This window comes from Eleutherodactylus coqui, chromosome 1, assembly GCF_035609145.1.
Source record: "Eleutherodactylus coqui strain aEleCoq1 chromosome 1, aEleCoq1.hap1, whole genome shotgun sequence".
Classification (NCBI taxonomy): Eukaryota; Metazoa; Chordata; class Amphibia; order Anura; family Eleutherodactylidae; genus Eleutherodactylus; species Eleutherodactylus coqui.
This window is the reverse complement of record NC_089837.1, coordinates 333,895,115-333,916,720: the sequence shown is the minus strand read 5'-3', so window position 1 is coordinate 333,916,720 and position 21,606 is coordinate 333,895,115. Positions and strand designations below refer to the sequence as shown.

The window sequence follows — 21,606 nt, the reverse complement described above, 5'->3', positions numbered from 1 at the left end:
AGTTAATTTATTTGAAACCCAACAGTATTTCAGAGTTCAACACACACAGGGGCAATACACATCCCTGTCCTGAATTCACGCTGCCCATGGTTCAGGACGCATGAACCCGATGACAGAATTCCTTTAGCCTTTCGACATTTGTTTATTTTTCAGATGACTCACTGACAAGACACACTTTTTGGGTTGCAGAGTTATAGCATCAAGAACCAGTGTTACCCTTCTGGATTTGATTGGCCTTGCAGTCAACATATTAGTGAGTAGGAAAAGAAGAATGAATGCTACAGTACTTTTAAATTCATTTTATATTAGAAAAAAACACATACTCGATCTTTAAAAATGTACAAAAAAGAAATTTGAGGCTGCTGAGTATTATTATGGTCATGGTCAAGTATTACTGTGATGCAGAACAGGACGATGGTATTCACAGAATACAATTACCTATTAACCCTCTGAATTTATTGTTCTCCTCTTGTGTGCTGCAACACCTTATTTTATTTAGGAGCACTACACATACTCTTCATGATTTCTAATGCCTTTATTCATTGGCTGCATATCCAATTTTAGTTTAATAATTCTATGTACAATTTTATCAAAAATAAGTTATTTACATCCTTTTTAATTACTTTGAAAGTTTGCTCTATTATTTTAATTCCTAATGTACAAAAATATTTATTTTCAAGAATTACTTATTTTCTTCTGCTTATTTCCCAGGGAAGCACTTCAGCAAAGTTGTATATTTCAATATTTAGATTTTTTTTTTTTACAATACGGGCAGTTTTCCATAGCAATACTTTCCCATTTACTTCCCCTTTAAAGTGGATTTGTTAGATTATTGATATACAATAACTACATTTGAAAGAAAACAATAGCTTAAGTAAACACAAGTCTCCAGAATTCTACATAAGTAATTGCACTAGTATTTTCTTTGTCCATTGTATTTCAGTGCTTTAACGTCCTTAACTCTTACAGCACCTTGCAAAACTTTTGATAAATTAATATTGTTTTTATCAGGCAGGTATTTTTTTCTGAAAGTTCATTGGAAAGAAATACAAAGCAAAGTTTCACAGGTTTCCACCAAATAGTAACGGGACATAGTCCTGGAGCAATATCTGGTTTGTGGACATCCCTTCTTTTCTTTATTGGGCTGGCTCATAAATTATAAAATGGTGGCAATGCTCAGTTTTTTTTTCTTTGTGACAATTTAATAGGCTGCACATAAACCATTATAGTCTTACGTTGAGCTCTGTGAAGATCTGTCGTCATGAGGGCTACCATCTGAATTCTCCGTCTCACCTTCAGAAATGGCCTGCATTGGGGCATTGTATAGCCGGCACCTAACACTGTAACGGCTGCTGCTTGCAGCAGGAGGCACTCGAGATCTTCCAACTCTAGAGGCGGCTGACATAGTCTTCGTTGCAAATCCTTCAGATATTACCCGGGGAGAACACGGCGATAATGGTGAAAATGCATCGCTACCAGGTGACAACTGTCCAGGTTCTTCAGAGCTGGAGAAGTCGAGGGGTAAATCTCCAATTGACTTGGGAGTTACTGGGCTTTTCAGGATTTCAGTAGCTGACATGCGATAACTAGAATCTGACCTACTCCCCTTTTTTAGGAGAAGCAGCTTGAATTCTTCATTTGATGTATTTGATTTTTTGGCATTCCTGTAGATAAGACCTGCAGACCTCTGAGAACCTGCTGGTGAAGTAGTCTGTTGGGGTGGTGGTGCAGGTAAAGCTTTTGTTTTGTTTTTTACACTGGTCTCGCCGGAATCTTTCCTGCCCAAAATTTTCCTTTTAGATCTGCAGTAAATACACATGCAAAGGTAACGTTAACATTTAAGACAGAAGAAATATATATAATATTGTAATGGAAATCTATGCATTGTTAAAGTAATAGTATTGTACAGTGTCTTCTTAAGACTAAGCATTGTATAGTTTTAGATATATTTTTCAACATTGTTAATGATAGTCTGGTGCTTCTTTTCTTTGCTATGGAGGACTTATCCTCAGATGATATTTGGGAACCTGAAGAAGCTCCTTTAACTTTTACAATTAACTTTTCTCCTTTACAATAGGAGATGTATCTCTATACACATTAGACTTCCAATTGTAAGGGTTGGTATAAGTGTATATATATTTATCCTGATTCAGAGAATAGTAGTTTCAGCAGACAAACTTTGAGCAACTGATGAACTAGTAGCTAATAGGAAAAATAACAGGTTTCTGGAGAAAAAAAAGTTTTTTCTTCTCATTGTACAGCCATCTGCCCATACAACTAACATGGTGCTCCATTTCTAGCTGACTAAAAATAGCACAACTCCGCATAAAATTCAAACAATGCACTTCCACATAAAATTCAAACAATTGCTGCAACCAGGGGGCAGTTGGGGAGAGGAGGGTTAGCATTAGCAGGATATGGAGGGGACCAACTAGCCATTCTGACTTACCCAGGGCATTTACATATGGAGCCAGGGAATACGAAACCTAGCTTATCGAGCTATCTATGGTATGCTAGTCCTTTACATTCACCAAAATAAATGATATTATGCATAACGCACTCATTATTTTCATTATATAAATTAATCAGTGCAATATTCTGCCATAGTACCAATGTATTTTACCTGTGTATGACCGCAAAAAGATCCTCAGTGGTTCGGGGTTTATTAGACGGAGAGACTTCGTCGCTGTCAACTTGGAAATCCTCATTCATTGGTGACAAAAGTGAGTCCTCGCTCATAGAGGATTCTGTGGGAAAGATAGAAGACATTGTCTTTAACTTGCATGGGATTTCTACATATAGTTTTATAAAATGCTACTTTCATGGAGTGAGAATTTCTCAAGATACAGTCTAGATCCACTTTCCTACTAGGCTATGTTGTTTTGTAACTCAAATAATTTCAAATACTTTTGTACATTAGTGTACATAAGGGTCTTTTTCACAGGCCAGTTCTTGGCCTGATTTAAGGAGCGCCAATTGGTGCCATTTAGATTTCTTTTAAAAGGGCTAAGAATTGCTCATATGGAAACAAACAATCGTTACTACAATCACTCATCCCCAGAGAGCTGTCATTGGCTGGCTGTAAATCTCCCTGTTCACACAGCAATATGTACACAGCCAACCAGCAGTGGCTGAACGTTTCCCTTTTACATGGCCTGATGGCAAACGTTCATGCCTGGTCATCAAGCCATGTAAAAGGCCCTTTAGAGTGAGGAGTAAATGAGTGATACATTTCAGCACTACAGTATATTATTATTTTCTGGGCTACACCCAACATAAGATTTTGACACAGGTGAAATACTTCCATACAATATAAGGAGATGTGCTATATCCAGACCAAATCAGATTCATGATGTGCTTTGCGTTAGACATAAATAGTGATGAGCGAGCATACTCGCTAAGGGCAATTGCTCGAGCGAGCATTGCCCTTATCGAGTACCTGCCCGCTCGAGAGAAAAGGTTCGGGTGCCGGCAGCGGGCAGGGAGCTGGGGGGGAAAGCGGGGAGCAACGGAGGGGAGATCTCTCTCTTCCTCTCTCCCCCCTGCTGACTGCCGCAACTCACCGCTCCCCCGCGCCGGCACCCAAACCTTTTCTCTCGAGCGGGCAGGTACTCGCTAAGGGCAGTGCTTGCTCGAGCAATTGCCCTTAGCAAATATGCTCACTCATCTCTAGACATAAACATTTTATAGCTGTGCTGTAATGAGTATCACAATTGTTTCTTCTCTGCAATAGTTTTTAAACTTCACAAACAAAAGACATTAACCCCGTCCGTCCAGCTGAGTATTAAGTGGACTTGGTTGCTATGCTTGAAACAGCTGAAACCCAACATAAACAGCCATGATCCGAGCTAGCTCCAATGATGGCTGTTTGACAGCTTACATGTGCTGTCAATTCCAACCAAGGCATGTAAAGCCATCATCCAGAGGGAAGCACCACCCTCTGACTCACTAACACCCCTCATAATGAAATCATGGGATGCCCATGGTTGCCTTGGTAGCCTTGGGCTTAGTGAAGGTTCCAAGGGCGGCCATTTATTTAGACATGTTGGTATGTTGCATGAAACTGTAGAAGTGATGAAATCATTGTAATTTAAAGTCATCTAAGGGTACTAAGATATATAAAATTAAGTCAAAAAATAATTTTTTAAATAAAAAAAATGTAAAATATTAAAAATTCAAGAACCTCCTTTTCCCATTTTCCCACAAAACAATCTATACAATTAATCACAACTGGTATTGTTATGTCCAAAAAGCTTGATCTAAGTACTGCAACATGTATTCCAAAAGGTGAACACCATCCAAAAAAAACCAAAAAATTTAATGCCAGAATTGTTTTTTTTGGTTACACAATTTCCCAATAACAATTGGATAAAAAGTGATCAGAAGTCATATGTACCCAAAATGTTGTACGATAATGTATTTAAAAAGTAAAAATAATAACAAACCTTTCCATGAGATGTCATCAATGCCTTCTAATGTGTCTTCCATCTTGTAGTCCTCTGAGGCACTTTTGGTTGGAATACCTGATACAGTTTCAGATTCCTGCTCTGGACATTCGTCACTGAGTGGATTAAATGTTGAGATCTCTGATTCATAGCTGAGAGTATTTCCAGGCACTTTGTCATTGTTGCTTATGTCGGGCTCATTGCCGGGCAATGGAGACACCTCAGCAGTTCTGTCTTTCATATCAACCCCAATGTTAGTTCTTTTGACAGATTCAAACATGGTTAATGGTGCACAATGTACCTGTGGCTCTTGTTCTAACTTGAGTTGCCCTTTTTCTTGAGAATGACTCCTTTGTAGTGTAGCAACATCACTAATATTAGCAGAGTAATCTTGCACATATTTTGTAATGGTTTCTGGTTGTGCTGTGAAAATAGTTTCCTCTATAATACCTTCAGCTGGATAGTTTTGATGGTTTTGTGGTTCAACCTCTATAGTTCTACTAATCAGAGGTGGTGTAACTTCTGGTTTGTATAAACCATGTCCAGTAAAGAGAGCACTTCCTTGAAAAAAAATTTCTGGACTTGTGTCAACTGGTGATGCATCAATATAAGGTAGCATGGCTTCCTCAGTAGAGAACTGACGCAATATTGATTTCCTGGGAGCTGGCACACTTGTGTTTTCAGGGGGATAAGTCTCCACAATTATGGTAGGATCTTGTGTACATAATATATTAGTGCACTCTTTGAGTCTGGACTCCCTGTTTTGTTTGTTGACTGATCTTAAATGGACAGATTTCAGCACTGAAGGTGTTATGGCAATAGCAGTGGATGAGTTTGAATTGAGTTCATCCTCTGACAGATTTTGATTGACATGACTGAAAGCATGTACTTGGGGTCTGTATGGCAAAGGTTTATGCAACACATGAAGAGCACTTAGGTCAAGATGTGTAGGAGGTATTGTTGGAAGTTCTATTTCTCTACTTAACAAAATATTTCCACATTTAGACGGATGTGGATGCTGTAAAGAGGACTTCCTTTCTGGGACCTTTGGTTTTCGTTTGCTACCACCAGGTGACAGTGGTCCCGAAAAGAAAGGAGTAGGAAAGGATGAAGTAGGTGTTTCTGATTGGCTTGAGTAACCACTTGAAGGAGATGCTAACCCTGCCAGCTTTTCTGGTGAAGCTAATTTGAACTCATTCTCAACTGAAGGAAGGGAAGGAGTGGTGGCACGAGATTCAGGCTGCGAGTTTTGTGACTCTGAACTTTCTGGTGACTTGATGCATTCTATGACGGTAGTACCTGTAGCAGTGCTTGAGTTTGATAAAGATCTGTAAGGATCACTTGATTTCAAGTCATTGAGGAGCCACAGATCGGCATAGTGATGCTGTTCACCTCCTTCCTCTTTATATGATGGAATTTCTGGAGTGATAAATTGAATACACTTTGAATCATTTTCTTCCTGATTGACCCAAGAAACGTCCTGTTGATTTGGTGGAGAAAAGTTTTCTGTTCTTGACGGTACATTTGAAATCTCAAGTGGCAGCATCATTTCCCTGGAGGTGTGTTGCACTTGCTGTGCACTGGTTATCTTTGGTTCTTTCATATCAGAAACATCTGTGTGGTTATCAGAAATTCTCAAAGATGAGCATCGTTTTGGTGGTGACGGCTTTGCCTTTGGTTTCTTAAATGAGATGTTCTGTCTTCCTTGTCTTCTGTGATCTACATAACGTTGCCAAATGCAATCTGAACTCATGGAAGAAACAGCTATATCTTGGTCATTCTCAGCCCCGGACTGTGCATAGTTACAAATATAACTTCTGTTACTGTTAAGACCACAGTCAAAATGCATGGAGGTATAGTATCCTTCAGTGTCTACAGAGAAATGAGAACCTGTATCTGCTTTCTCCGATGCTGGCTTTTCAAGAAAACTATCATATGTACCCATACTAGTAAAACTTGGGCAGCCTAAGTGATCTCCCCTTAAGTGCTGTGGACTAAAATCTTGATGACATGATGCATCATGGTGATGGTGAAGATAATTCCATTCACTGTCACTTGTGTTACTGTTATTTGGGTCATCAAGCAAATCTGCAACTGTTGATGTAAAAGAGCTGGCCCTGTGGGCTCTTATGCTGTCCAAGTGGTCATCATTGTATTGTTCAATGGTAAAGATGTTTGAATCTTCACCAGCATGGGGAGCAGTGTTTAAAGATAGCTCTGAATCACAATGTGAAGACCCAGTAAGTGGAGGAGAGGCTGCTGGAGGAATTGTTTCTGATGTCTGGGAGGGACATGTAGAACTGCTTCCACTCCAGTTTCCACTTGATGATTGATGATCATCTTTCTGATCCATGTGTGTGCTCAGTAGCACTCCAGCAGTAGAAATGGAGTGAACAGGGCTTCCAAATGTGTCAGAATTTGAAGAAATGTCACAACTGCCCGAATCTGCCATTCTTGATAGCCTTGATCTACCTCTCTCTAATGGTGGACTGTGGTGAGAATATGCTAACCCTAGAGACTGATGTTCTGGAGAATCAGTTAAAATGTCTTCCTTCTTCTTAAGGGACCTATCTGAGCTTGTTATATAGCAGTCATCTTTATAAGTTGTAGGCTGAGCACCACAATCATGTTCATTGCTTGCTCTAGCCCCTTCTCTAGGAAGACTACGAGAACGAATCCGATTAGACACTGAAGCAGTGAACATTTGGTCTCCAGACTCAGTTAGAGCTGCAATGTTTCCTGCAGAATGTGAGAGTGATGCTGCAATACCTTGGCCCCTTTGAGCTCTGATTCGTCTCCTTGAGGGAGCAGCAATGAGAATGTCTTCAGTTTGGCACTCTGTATCTCGAGTTCCAGATCTCCTATTTGCAGAATTTGCAATATCAGGGTTGTTATGAACTATAACATTTCGCTCTCGTGCTACAGGAGACTCATCTGAATCTGAAATGAAAAAAGAGAATTATATACATACTGTACATTCTCTTATTGGACAAAAAAATTCAAAAATAAAATAATGCTGTTTCTAAAAAATAATTGTCTCTTTATAATTGAACATATTTAACTACTTATTTTCCATTTGTTATGTAATGGTGAGCTTTCTTTTTTTTCACAACTAAAATTCTGCAGCTGCCTACGACAAAATAATCCTTGAGCCTGCACTGTGTCGTCATGTCATATTAGTATACAACTGGGAACAAGGAAGATATGCGACCTATCACTGTTTTTTTTTAAGAGGTTACTGGTTTTTAACAAAAAGGCAACATCAAGGTTACATTTTTAAATTTCAAAATATATAACACAACGTTATCTTCATCTAGAAGGTAGTATTTACCTCGGTTTAGCATGAAGGTTTCAGGTCCTCAGGCTAGCACGGAGTCAAACGGCTTAAATAGTGACAATAAAGAAGAATAGCTGGTTCCTTAAAAACACTTCTTTTATTCCAAAAAATCCATAAAATTACAAATGGTAGGTACCATGTAACACCATGTCTACGCACAGATGCCTTTTCAAAAGACACTTCTTTCTTGATCACAGCTAACATTAAGCTGTGATCAAGAAAGAAGTGTCTTTCGAAACGCATCTGATCATAGACATGGTGTTACACTTTACCTACCATTTGTAATTTTATGCATTTTTTGGAATAAAAGAAGTGTTTTTAAAGAGCTGGCCTTTCTACTTTGTTGTTGTTGAATTTTTAAAGCCATCCTCCAATCCAAAACTAAAATGTGACTGTACATGGAAAACGTATAGTCAACTTCCCCGTTGCTGAGTTTCAATCTTCCGACTCTTACATTACACAATGGACAACTTAGTCTTAGTATACAGATGTTCTCAACAAGTCTAAGACACGCTTCTCTCTCCCTCCAGTGGCTTGGATGAACCAACACTGATAATGTCTATGTCTCCTCATCACATCATCTACTGATATGATTTGTGACTAAATTTAACCACAGCATAGAAATAAGCAAAGAAGAGGTCTTTGGCAAGGGTTATTCTGTGTTCATTTACTCAATGGGATTACCTTATCGGTAAAGAATAGCATGATCTCAAGTAAGACTAAAGATGCTCATAGTAAGAACAATTATCACTAATAATCCGGATTGATTGCTAATGATAATTTTAGCGTTTATGGTGCTAACAATTTGTTTCAACCAATGGAAATCTGCTCCATTAGTTGGAACACATCATTCCTGCTTCAAACTTTTTCTATATCCAGAACAATAGTTTTCTTTTATAAATTCTTTATTTATAACAAGAGGTTTGGATCACAAAATGGGAACCCACTCCCACACCAGCAAATCAACAAATAAATACACACAAAACATAAATATTTATAATTTTTTTGAGTAGAAGGCAGGAAGAGGCCTCCAACTACGGATCCACCCCAATTTTTTTTTAATGTAACTTTAGTAAAACAAGATAGGAGGAACTAGGATTTAGCAAGCAGGCAAGGGGAATGAGAATGAATGGCAAAAGAAAGGAAACAGAAAAGGAAGATTAACAAAATTTTTCAGGAAGAGGGGGAGACAAGAATGGAAGACCAAAATGGAACAACCCAACAAAAGACTATGATAAAACAGAAGTTTTAGTTAACGCTCATTCAAGAAAAATGCATGTGTGACCACACAAGTGCAATTTATTACATGATACTAATAATTTTCCATAGGAAAAACTATAATGAGAGGTATATTTTAGTGATAAGCAATTAGTGGAATAATTGGTTGGTTTCAGTATCGGGCCAATTTCACGAAAATCATCGTGAATTAGGTCAGTTGTTCCTATTTCACATTAAAGTCAATGTAAGTAAAAATTGGGTTCACTAATTTGCCCTCCAGAAGGCCCCAATGCAGTCAAAGCACTCCAAATTGCATGAGATTACAGCCATACATCTGGGGAACACTGTGCTCTTCCTAAAATTTGGTCAAAATAGTGTGCAGTGGTGTAGCGGTCAATAGTAGCATAGGGATGTCACTGAAAACAAAAGGTCCACACAAGGTCTCCTAGATCACAAATTGTGGCAAGGAAGACAGCAGGTGTGCTATTTGTTCTAAAAGCAATGTCATAAATTTTACAATGAGAAATTTTGCCAGGTGAAGACATTACTTAAACATGGGTCTGCCCCAAGTAACAGCTGTAGAGCTACCAAACGTTTTGATACGTTAATCAGCAGGTATGCTTGCCCTGTATTTTTGCTACAGGCTGTGACGGGCGGAAAAAACTATGTCTCACGTCTGTTAGACTTCCCCTGCCACTGATCCATTGCGGATGCATGCCCACAACCAAGGGAAAATGCTGTGCTCAAGCTGCTTAACAGTCTGTTCTGATAGTGCTGCATTTGCCGCAATGAAACTTGTCATTTTGGCTTTGTAGCAGGGATCAAGGTGGGTGGCCACCCAGTAATAATCTGATGTTTTGATGTGGGCTATGTGATGGTCCTTCTGCAAGCAATGCAGCATAAAAGCACTCATATGCTTCAAAGTGCCTAAGGGTAGTCAACATTCCTCAGGGTCAGGCATAAGAGTTTCCTCCAGCGGGTCATGCCATCCATGTAGAATAGGTGGAGTAAGTGATGGATGGAAGGAATGTTGCATAGTTCGCTCATCTGCCTGTGTTCCTATATTATCCCCTCCTTTTTCTTCTCCTCTATACTTCTCCCATGCATGGAGAAACGTGTTGGACAAGAGGCCCCACTTTCTTACCCAAAGCCACCCTTCCTGCAATGTTGAGTAATGGCGGACAGGCTAGAAATTTCAGAGATTGGTATCCCTTTATCCTCCTCTTCCTCTTGTGACAACAACACATCATTGCCCCTGAGGCCCTGTAGCATCTGTTCCAGTGGGCAGACAACAGGGATGGTCATACTGACCAGTGCATTTACACGCCTGGCCATTTTGGTCGCTTTCTAAAGCAGACTTAAACGGAACACACCTCTTTGATCTGCAGCCACTGCGCAGGTGTCAAGTGACCGACCTCCATGACATACAGCATCTGATACTCTGTGATCAGTTTTTGCTGCTGCTTTATTCTATGCAGCATATGCAATGGGGAATTCCACCGTGTACGCATGTCGCAGATGAGATAGTTGGGTTGTAGCATGAACAATGGCTGCACCTCCACAAGATGGGAGTCAGCTGGGTTTGACTGCAGAAAGTGCAAGCACAGTTTTCTGGCCTTTTCCAGTACTGAATATAAACCTGAGTAATTGTTTAGGAAGCGCTGCACTACCATGTGATTGTGCTCCCCTAAACATATGAGCTTTAGGACAACATTTTGTCGTTTACCATGTTCACCACTGTATGGAGGCCAGGTTTTGTTTCTTATAGGATATGTAATGCCCCTGGCCATACTTGCTGGACCACATGTCCATGGTCAAGTGCACCCCACCAAGTTATTACTCACATCGTGGTGCAGGGCAGGGACAGTTTTTTGGGCAAAAAAATGGCAGCTGAGCATCTGTTACTGTGGGTTAGCATGGAGCATCACGTTGTGGAAGGTGTCTTTGTCCACTAGCCTGAAGGCCAGCATTTCCATAGCAAGCAGCTATGCAATGCTGGTGTTCAGGCTCTGTGCTTGTGGATGGTTGGAATGCTATATGTTTTTTCTACATTCCCATAGCTGGGGGATAAAGGGCTGGCTGCTGATCTGGGACACGCTGGAATATGAGGTAGATGTCAAAGTTGGTGAAGGTGGTGGTGATGGTGGCAGCTCAATTTCTGCTCTGTTTCCCATTCCTGACTCTGAAGCCTGCAGTCTGAGTGTCAATTGTGGAGGTGTAGTGGCCCAGAACATATATTCCTGGCCTCTCCATAAATGCCATGCATGAAATGTCTTGTGTAGATGCACTGTGCAGAAACTGTCTACTTATTTGTTATGTGTATTGCACAGCTACAGCAACTGAAGAGTTAATGTCTGCATGAGGCTGGGATATGTCTGCAAATGTAACAATTCATGTCCTGTCATGTGGTATGCTTGAGATTAAAAGTATAAGTGATTTGGGTGTGGTAGAGGGTTCCATCACGGAGTCTGAAAGAGTGAGCAAGAGTGAGAGATCCATCAGAGTCCATCAGAGTGTGGGGTTCCATTCTGACCTGGTCTTGCTTTTTGAGTGGAGTACCAGCCACATGGGGGTACCATCAACTCCCATGTGGTGAATAATGGAGGAAGAGGGGTGGTTCCCTGAGGCCTGCTATGCCAGGAGTAGAGAGAAAGAGAGCGATACAGTGAGCGGCAGAAGAACCCGATCACTGTGCAGAGGTATTATGTTTAGAGTGTATCTGTAGAAAGTCTATCTCTTTCCATCGTCCAAGAGTGGTCCCGGACAGATAACAAGGACTGTCGGGCCGGTGTCATCCTGAGTATATCCCCCTCCAGGAGTGGTCCTATACAAGTATTAAGTACTGTAAGGCCAGCATTATCCTGAGTTCCTCCCAGACCTTCTTTCTCTGTGTTGCCTGCATGGGTGTATCGTTGTGCTTTTGTAAAGTGTTCCAGTTATCTACAGTAAAGGTTTGACCAGGCCCTGACCATTCCCAGGGACTGAGGTACTTAATTATTATTATGTGTGTGGACTCTGCTTCTTACCGCCGAAGTCTTATTCCGGTAAAAAGGGATCGGTGGTGTCATGTGTGACAACCTACAACACCACCAAATGTTTATTGGCCATCCCTATCCTAGGGGTGTCCGGAAGAGGCCTAGTGGTACTCGGGCCGAGGTCGCATGTAGCCCTTAGGGAAGGAGACTGGTGAGTGCCTCCATGACAAGTGACAGCTTTACCCTTCCAGCTCCTCCGCGTGGGCCTCATGTCCTGAGTGGACCCTCTGAGTCACCACAGAAGTGAGGACTGAAGTAGGCATGTTACTGCCCTTAACAACAGACCAAGTGTTATGTAGGCATATAAATGTGAGGCAGCTTTTTTGTCCTGTGTTCAACTGTATAATGACCACCATGGTCATGTGATGCAGGCATCCAATTAAACTGCTGCCCAAAAATCTGTTTGAACTAACCAGATTCGATTTTGCTAAAATTGGAACGATTTTATCACCCGGCCGATCAAGATGAGTAACACTACTATATTTTGTGGATATCTGTTACTAATGAACAGGCCAATTAAAAAGAAGAAAGGGAATGCTCATCATATAATGGTCTATGGCCTATGGTCAGCTCAACTGATGCTAGTATCTTGTTTTTAATATGACTTTCCCTAGTTGCTATTTGTTCAGTATGTTAAATTCAGATTCAAACCTATTTCTTGTTGAACTCTTCTAGGAATTCCTGATATGGTTTTTCTTCTCCTCAATTTCCGTCTACGCTGCAGAACCGATTGTGAATGAACTAGGGAACAGCGTATACTTGCTTCTCTATCAAAACCAACACCTGCAAACAAACAGAAGTACTCATTAATTCTTCATTGATAAAGCATTGCATTACTATTCTGCTAGACATCTATATCTGGAGAACAACTATTAATCGATTAACAGGCCTGATTAATTGTGCAATACTGAACTTGAATATTTAAAGGAATATTCAGATAATAGACTTATCTGATATATCAGACTTTGGTTATGGTCTAGGGGTCAGAACCCCAATATACCAGTGTTGAAGTCAATGAGGTTGACTGTGTTACCACCTTCCTCCTTAAGCCAATGAAAGTCTGATCTGGACAGCTGCCACTGATGTGACTGTTTTAAGAGTAATCTTCTGTGTTGTTGTCAAATGTGTATTGTTACAATAAATATGCCCTGGATAGGCAAAACGTACATAGGGGCGCAGGGTACCTTATGGTCTGTCATTGATGTCATCTCTCTATGTGCTGATTGACTATGTAAGTTTATAGGCTTTCGAGTCATGTTTAGGCCACTGCAGTGGGAACGGAGTTGAATGCTTCCTGCAAAAATCAACTCAGTGCATGAACACATTGGCCCAGCGGAGAGCTGATCAGCAGTGGTCCCATATGGTGGACCCCCCACAATGTACTATTGATGCCCTATCCTAAGGATCGGCCATTAATAGTTCATAGATTTACAGTTACATTTGCCAACCCTTTATTATTATTTGCTAACAAATGTATTCTAGTATTCTAATCTAGTATGTAATCTTTAACTTCATATCGCTAATGTTTTGAATCACAGTGATGGGGTTACTAGGCCATGTTAACAGTTTTTCTACATTATTTTTCTAATTATGCATAAGACAATTGTAAATGAGTGATATCACTATGAAAATGTGATCATAATTGGTCAGTGCCCTTTAAACAACTTCTGGTAATATGATAGCCAATGTGACAACTTGCATAAGTGCTAATTACTTTATTTACCTAAAATGACATTTTTGTGCTGAAAAATCCTTCTATACTGCTGGCCACTAGGGGGCTCCCTTCCTTCTAATTTGCTGTTGACTGCCTCTTGTCATGTAAAGTCCATCTCTGGTAATGGAGGTAACAAGATGGAACAGAGGACATATAGGAGGGTGATGACTCATTCTACTCATGGTAGTTTATGATAGAAGTCTATGGAGAGTGAGGGGGATGAGAGGAGGGAGAGAAACTCACACAGACATGTCCAAGTCAAAGTTCAAAGGGTGTTTATTGTAAATCGCCACAGCGTTTTAGAATAAAATATACATGGGTTAATGAGCAAATCTTTCCTGGGTTCATGCTGCCATTACTTGGGTAGCATGAATCTGGAGACACAATCTCTTTAAATAACAGCATTTCAGCTATATTTTACAGAAGTATGCATTAGTATAACTACTGTATGCCCAAGATGTGTGGTATTTAGGTGCTTATAAGAAGATTTTGTATGGAGATGTAGCCTATTTTGTTATAAGTTTCTACTTGTTAATATGGCTTACCTTTAACAACTGAATTTTAAAAAATTAGTACATAGCCTTATGCACTAGTCTGGCAAGCCTTGAATGTTTGGCAATACAAGATTGGTACAGTTTTACATAAATCTGGATTTAAAAGGGACTATATTACCAATTTTTTAAATTAAAACATACAGGGGAATATTCCATTTTTAATTTGTAGATTTCTTATTCTGTTGTCTATACGCGACTATAGGGGCTGACATCTTGCCTGAGCTGCTTTTAACAACATTAAGGCCTCATGTCCACGGGATTAAAATCCACAGCGTTTTTCCTGCACACGGATCCGCGCCCCATAGGGATGCATTGGACACCTGCAGGTAGTTAAATACCTGCGGATGTCATTTTTCCCTTCAGGCGCGGATCCGCGTGCGGGAAAAAAACAGCAACATGCTCCATTTTCGTGTGGGTCTCCCACGGGGACGGCTCCCGCAGGCTTCTATTGAAGCCTATGGAAGCCGTCCGGATCCACGGAACACCCGTACCAGAATTAAAACTCACCTGTCTGGACGCTGCGGATCTTTCCTCTGTCGCGGCCGGATCTTCTTTCTTCGGCCCGGTGGATGTGCCCGGCACATGCGCACGGCACGCTGCCGGCGTGCCGAGCACATCCGCCGGGCCGAAGAAAGAAGATCCGGTCGTGACGGAGGGAAGATCCGCAGCATCCAGACAGGTGAGTTTATTCTTATTTTTAGCCTCATGTCCGTGGGGCAGGAGGGACCCACTACGGATTCTCCATGAAGAATCCGCGGCGGGCCTGATTTTCCCCGTGGACATAAGGCCTTAAATTGTTTAGTGAGATGCTTGACAGCAGCTTCATAGGCCATTCACACAATGGACAGGAGCTGGCCTATTGACTTTTATGGGAGACTGCTCTAGACATGCTCTGTGACCGGTGCAGAAATCATTTCGCAGGGAGGGAGAGTAGATAGTCACAATCACCGATTGTGAATGGTGGATCCCATGTTATCTACATATAGGATTTTTAAAAAAAATATACATCGAAAATAAAAAAAAAAAAATCACCAAAAATTCTTAAAAAATAAGCTTAGCACTACATGTGATTTATATAATAGCTTTTGTGATGACAACTTCTCTTTAACTTTAAAAGTTTGTACTCTACCAGAAACATTGATGGGGATAATGCAAGAAGTGATCACTTGGGACTCTTGTTTCATCTTCTCCTCAGGGGTGGGGAGAGGTAATACTTTGTTCCAGTTAGTCTGTTTATCCAGTGTAGATGGGACATTAGGGATTGGATTTTTTGGCCTCTGTCCTAAAACCATATCATCTTCCTCCTGAGGTGGATGCGCCTGTAAAAAAGATATTAAACAAATGATAATAGATACAGACAATATATTCAAAGCCACATCACTTTTTAAAAAGTCAAACAGATGTAAGCAGGTTATCCTATGTTACGCCTTTAATAGGCTATCATTATCTTATCACCACAAAAACCCATTTAAAGCTTATGAAAGGGCAAACAAACTGGCACCAAACGTTCTCTTAATGTGTTAAGATTCAAGTTAAATTTGGCTGTATGTGTATTCTTGTTGGAAATTACCCCTAGTTTCCTACTTCTTACATTCACACATGGCTGAGGCAAACAGCTGGAAACATATCAAGGGACCCTGTTAAGTGACATCTGTAGTCCCTGTCTTTGCTGCTTCCAAACTGGAGCATAAGCTATAGGTGTAGATTAGTGAAGCACCAGAAATGTTCCCCACTTTACTTCTTCCCTCTGACCATACTTTGTGGGATAGAGTATTGAAGGTAATTCTATCAAAAACGTATTCAATCGTGGCTGGAGGTACTGAATAAGCAAAATATTTACCCCTGACAAGAATCCAATATTATACATAGTATTAAATCCCTACAGTTTTCAAATGCCACAATTCTATCTGAAGTAACAGTAATACACATGTATGTTAAGAGGAGACACAATAAAATCCATATAGCATGCAGTATAAATGGTTATGATATTCAGCAGGCAACATTACAATATAAATGGATACAATAACAAAGAAAAACATGGAAAACAAAATAAAGAATAGAAAATAGAAAGCAAATGACATGTATAAAACAGAGTGGGGCGGATGTTACTTCTGGATCTCTAAACGGGGTGTTCCATAATCTATGTAGCAGGCCCAGTGTGGAGGCTGAGTTCGTTCTTATACTATATAAGTCCCCTTTCAATACATTTACAATGCACTCAGCAGCAGCTACATTAATGTAAGACTTAATTTTGCATTGTAACTTCTCGTTACTGTTTAGCTTCATCACATGACAAAGCTGTCTCTGTTTGGTGGCTAGTATTTCCATAGACTCTCTGTCGCTTGCTAGTAGTCATTTCTACTGTTTAGAAGTGACACACATAAAGAGATAGTAAAACGCTCTATACTGACACTTACCTCTATAATATTTTCTGGCAACGCAAATTAAATAGCACACAAAATATGTTTTTCAGCTAACTTTGCTGGAAGACAAACATTGCTTTCCTCCTCCAACTGCAGCTTTTGTGTCCATTCCCAGCAGACATGAATAGCTCATACAAACTTCAAGTACAAAAGAGTTTGTTTCCTAGGTAACATAGGGGAAAAGTTTGCTGCATGCTAAAGGGAAGAGGCTAGAATTTGTGGTTGATTCTTTCCCGGAATTACAAAAGACTATTGGACAACAACTGTGTAGTGATCTCATTTCTGCCATCACTAGCACCACTGTAGTCACAAGGAACCAAAATGTAATGACCCAGAAGCCTCCACTAATATCATATGCATGTCAAATCCAAAAACCTAAAGGGTGACCATATAGATGCAGATTAGATTCTGAGAAGTGAAGCTTCACAGATATAGATAGTTGGAACCTAGTTGGTGCACTCATGTCTATTATGTTTTCCATGGCCAACTTGGCTGAATCAACTATGGATAAGATCATGAAGACATGTATGAAATATTTTTGTTTACTATAAAATGTAACTGTTCTCAGTAAGAGAAGCCAAGTAATCTTGTAGATGTGAAACCTTTTAATGGCCAACAAAAATGCATGATGTTATAGTAAGCTTTCGAACCTACTCAGGGTTCACAAATGGAACATTTTGCTCTACTGGCTAACACGGTACAAAACTTTTTTTGTGTTTACTATAACTGATACAGAATAATAATCAACTATTTATCTCCCATTCTTTAACTATATAAAGGTGAACAGAGGTAAACTACATCCTAAAATGTCTTTGGGGAGATCCTTTAGAACCCCAGGCAAGCTGTAAGGGTATGTAAATGTAATTAGATCTTCAAGCTTCAAACAATTGCTTCTGTGGAAAATCTTAAGACATGGGGTCAAATAAAACACATGGTCAAGGGTAACATTGGTTAATGGGAAACATTCAAATTCCTGAAAAGAGGATGTTTTCACAGCTTCATTTTCATATTTAATCAGTTAAAGGAGTGTAAGTAGTTACAGAAGTAGATAGAGAAAGCAAAGAGGGATAGAGTGAAACCAGTAGAACTCGGACAGAAGGACACTTCATCTTTCCAATACCTTTCTACTCCATGGGGTCAAATGGCAACATTCAGTGGGGGAGGGTGGGCGGGTTCTGTTAAACTAAGAACATAAAATGTGGGAAACATTAAAAACATGCACAGATGGTAAGAAATATGGTAAAGAACAAACAAAAATGTTTACAAATGAAAAATAAAAAGCATGCATAAAATGAATGAAAAAAGACCATAAATCAAATGATTCTAAAATAATTAATTAGAGGAAAGTTTAAACTAAAGGTACATTTACACACAACAATGATCGCTCGAAAGCCATCTTTTGAGTGATGATCGTTGTGTGTAAATGTGTGCCCATTGTGCACTTTTCGTCCATCGCTGACTTCAGCTCAGCTTAAGTCCGTTGTCCCTGATAAAGAGGACCGCACGCTGAGTTCTCCGTAGGCAGAGCTGATAATATTCTTTCAGCTGCTGTCCCGCTGGAGAACAATAGTGATGTATTTAGAGAACAGGCCACCCGCTGTTCTCTAAATATGCGCAAATGAAGCTAGTTAGCTACTAATGGGCTGATTATCCCATTAGCACTTAGTGGGAAATGATTGCTCAAAACTGTCAGTTTCTGACGAATTTTGAGGGATCATCTGTGTGTGTAAATGTACCTTAAATGTTCAGTACATACTTTGGCATATTTACACTAGTAACATAGCTTGTAAGGCTGAAAAAAGACACATGTCAATCCAATTTAGCCTGCACTGTTGATCCAGAGGAAGGTAAAAAAACAATATAAAGTAGAAGCCATTTTCCTCCTTGTAAGGATAAAAAAAATTGGCAATCAGAATATGTTTTTGGATCAACTGCCCATGTCCACTAACTTAGTGACTATAACTTGTAATATTATCACACTTCACAAAAACATTTAAGCCCCTTTTGAAATCTTTTAGTGAGTTCACCATCACCACATCCTCAGGCAGTATCACTGCTCTTACAGTAAAGAATCCCCTTCTATGCTGGTGTAGAAACCTTCTTTCCACTAGATGTAGAGGGCACCCCCTTGTTACAGTCCTAGGTAACAATAGATGATGAGAGAGATCTCCGTATTGTCCCTTGATATATTTATACATAGTTATCAGGTCGCCCCTTGTCTATTCTTAATTATTCCAATTTTGATATCCTCTCTGGGCATTGTAGTCCGCCCATTCCATTTAGTACTTTAGCTGCCCATTTGTAAAAGCATACAGTCTTCTTTTGTCTGGCTCTGTGTTATGTACACTGTAGGTTATACTCATATGTGACAGAAAGTATCTATCTTTACATGGGACAACTATTGCCCCAAAGCAATCACACAGCAGCGATATTCATTCAGTGAATGGAGGCGGAGCACACCGGAGATCTCTTCCAGCTGCTTCCATTCACTGCAAACAGGCAGTCAATCAAAGATTGAACGCTTCCTGTTTACACTGAGCAAGAAGTCACTCTCCTGTCACTTCACTTCAGTGAGCTCAAATGAAGCAACTAGCGACTACTGAGTGACTTCTCACTCATTGCCCTTTTCAGAGCCCCATGCATGCGATCTCCTATATAAGTCTATAAAAGAGGTTCCTTTTAAAGGACTGCAGTTTAAGAAATTCTCTAATTAGAAGTGTGGGGTCATCAATGACGATAATACTCAAATTCACTCATTTTCTTTTCCTCTCTAATTTCTAGACTTTTAATAGTCTCGTGCTTCTAAACTGTCATGCATCTAAGTTTTGTAAAACTTTTTAAAGGAGTTGCGCTGAATAGATAACACCTGTTCATATGTCAAATATGTCATAGAGCGGTGTCCTCAGTGAGTGACCTCTCCTTATAGAGATGCTCTGTAAGAGAAAGTCACATTCTGCCAGAGTTTGTGCCATCCTTGTATTATAGGATGGCTATTCATGTGAATAGTCATCTTGTAATACTGGATTTCGTCTGCAGTGGTCACTGCAGGGATGTCTTGCTAGCCACGGATTTCCCGGACCAAATCAGCTGTTTTCTGGGGGGCATCAGGAGTGGGACTCGGGGCGATCAGCTGGTCAACCCTGGCCCTGCGTTCTGTAAAGGGCTGCGTCTGAATGTTTCTAATGAACCAATTCATATGATACTTTATGCTTTGCCATATTATCAACTAGAGCATCAGATTACCAGAACACCCAGACAGACAAGTGACCAAAACAATGCAGTAGCGTTTCTTGTTTCCAAATACTAAGCAGACTAACAATTCTATTTTAGCACTGAAGGTAAAGATTAGACATCTTACTGGTACAAGATGACGTTCCTTTATTTCACGTCTCTTTATAGTATGAGCTGGGTATGAAGGAAACGGAGGTGCAGCAAAAACGGAGCTTATAATCCGTCTTTCTCTGTTATCTGCTCGGGCCCGCTGCTCTGCTTATAAAAAAAGGGAAATCAGTTAGTATGAGAAATCCGCAGAAAATGTATAAAATCATTAAAAGACTAATACTGACAGCAAGCATCCTCCAAGCTGAGATACGGCACAAGTACATGTTGTTATACCCGTTGTCCACAAGGTGGCAGGCAAGCTTTGGAGTAGTTTTACAAAGTAGCTATAGTGGATATATAATATAAGTCTGATGAATACTCTGTTAGTTAACAAGTGTTTTTTTTTGCACCCATATTTATGGCTGCTTTCACATCAGCGCTGGAACCTCCACTTGGATGTTCCGACGCAGATCCGGTATAAGATACTGGAAGGAAAAGTCCTGCATGCTGGAGTTTTTCATCCAGTAAAATGCCGGTCAATTGAAAGGAAACTGAATGAACCCCAATATAATCAATGGGGTCCATGCAGCGCTGTTTGGTTCTGTCATTCGGCCAGAGAATTCCCCTTTCCTGCAGTAAAGCGGAACCCCGACGCAGATGTGAAAGCAGCCATAGGGCTCCTACCCACTTGCGATTTTTTAATGCTGCGATGTCACTGCGTTTTTTAACCCACTTGTCAATGGGACTTTCTAATGTTAAAACGCATCACAAGTTTGTGCTTTGCAATTTTTGTGTGATGCGTTTTTAACATTAGAAAGTCCTATTGACAATCACGTTAACAAAAAAGCACCGATATCGCAGCATTAAAAAACACAAGTGGGTGTGAGCCCTAATATGACATATTTGAAAATGCTAGTCTTTAACCAACAAACAAGCACTTCTCTGTGTATAAAAATGTACAGATGTAGCAGTGATACAGCATTAGCACACTATAGAGGTAGCATGGCGCGTCTCTGCTATCTGTATATGGCTTTGAATGGTTGACCACAGAAATATAGCATGCCTATGTTATTAGAAATAGAAGGCGCTAGGATATAAAATCTTCTAGTTTATTGAAAAATGTAAAAATTACACGTTTCAGATACTCTGCTTTTCATAATATATGCTGTTGGGTGCTGTTGAATCTGTAAGGCCTCATGCCCACGGCCGGGTCACATTCCTACTGCGGAATCAGACCTGGCGCCCAACAGAGGCTCCATACTCACCTGCCTGGATCCGCTGTGAGTGTCTTGCCCGGCAAGCTGGGGCTCATGCACAGAGCAGCTCAGGACACGCCGGCGCTGGGCTGTGACGCGGATTCCCGCGATTCTCCGCAATGGAAGCCGTCTATGAGATTTTCCGTACAAGATAGAACATGCTGCGATTCTTCCCAACAAGTGGAAAATCGCAGTTGATTTCGGCTCGCGTGCAGGGGAGAATCTTTTAACACAGCATGTCTATGGACGGACATTGCTGCGGAATTCGTCGCAATCTGTGAATTCCGCAGTGATCATTCGTCC

General features: G+C 40.3%; 1 protein-coding gene across 2 annotated transcripts in view; it reads right to left on the bottom strand.

The window, feature by feature from the left end:
• Positions 1–328: 328 nt before the first annotated feature.
• The window catches only part of NHS (NHS actin remodeling regulator), a 206,627-nt gene continuing 185,349 nt past the window's right edge, over positions 329–21,606 (bottom strand). The window contains exons 3-9 of one of the 2 annotated variants that reach the window (XM_066575662.1): positions 20,085–20,212; positions 17,847–17,909; positions 15,433–15,622; positions 12,687–12,818; positions 4,446–7,385; positions 2,624–2,747; positions 329–1,802 (exon numbers count right to left, since the gene is read on the bottom strand). In XM_066575662.1, the coding sequence (XP_066431759.1) occupies positions 1,232–1,802; positions 2,624–2,747; positions 4,446–7,385; positions 12,687–12,818; positions 15,433–15,622; positions 17,847–17,909; positions 20,085–20,212 (4,148 nt within the window). In that variant the 3' untranslated portion in view covers positions 329–1,231. The remainder of the gene's footprint in view (positions 1,803–2,623; positions 2,748–4,445; positions 7,386–12,686; positions 12,819–15,432; positions 15,623–17,846; positions 17,910–20,084; positions 20,213–21,606) is intronic. The other variant, XM_066575672.1, reaches the window with a different exon arrangement.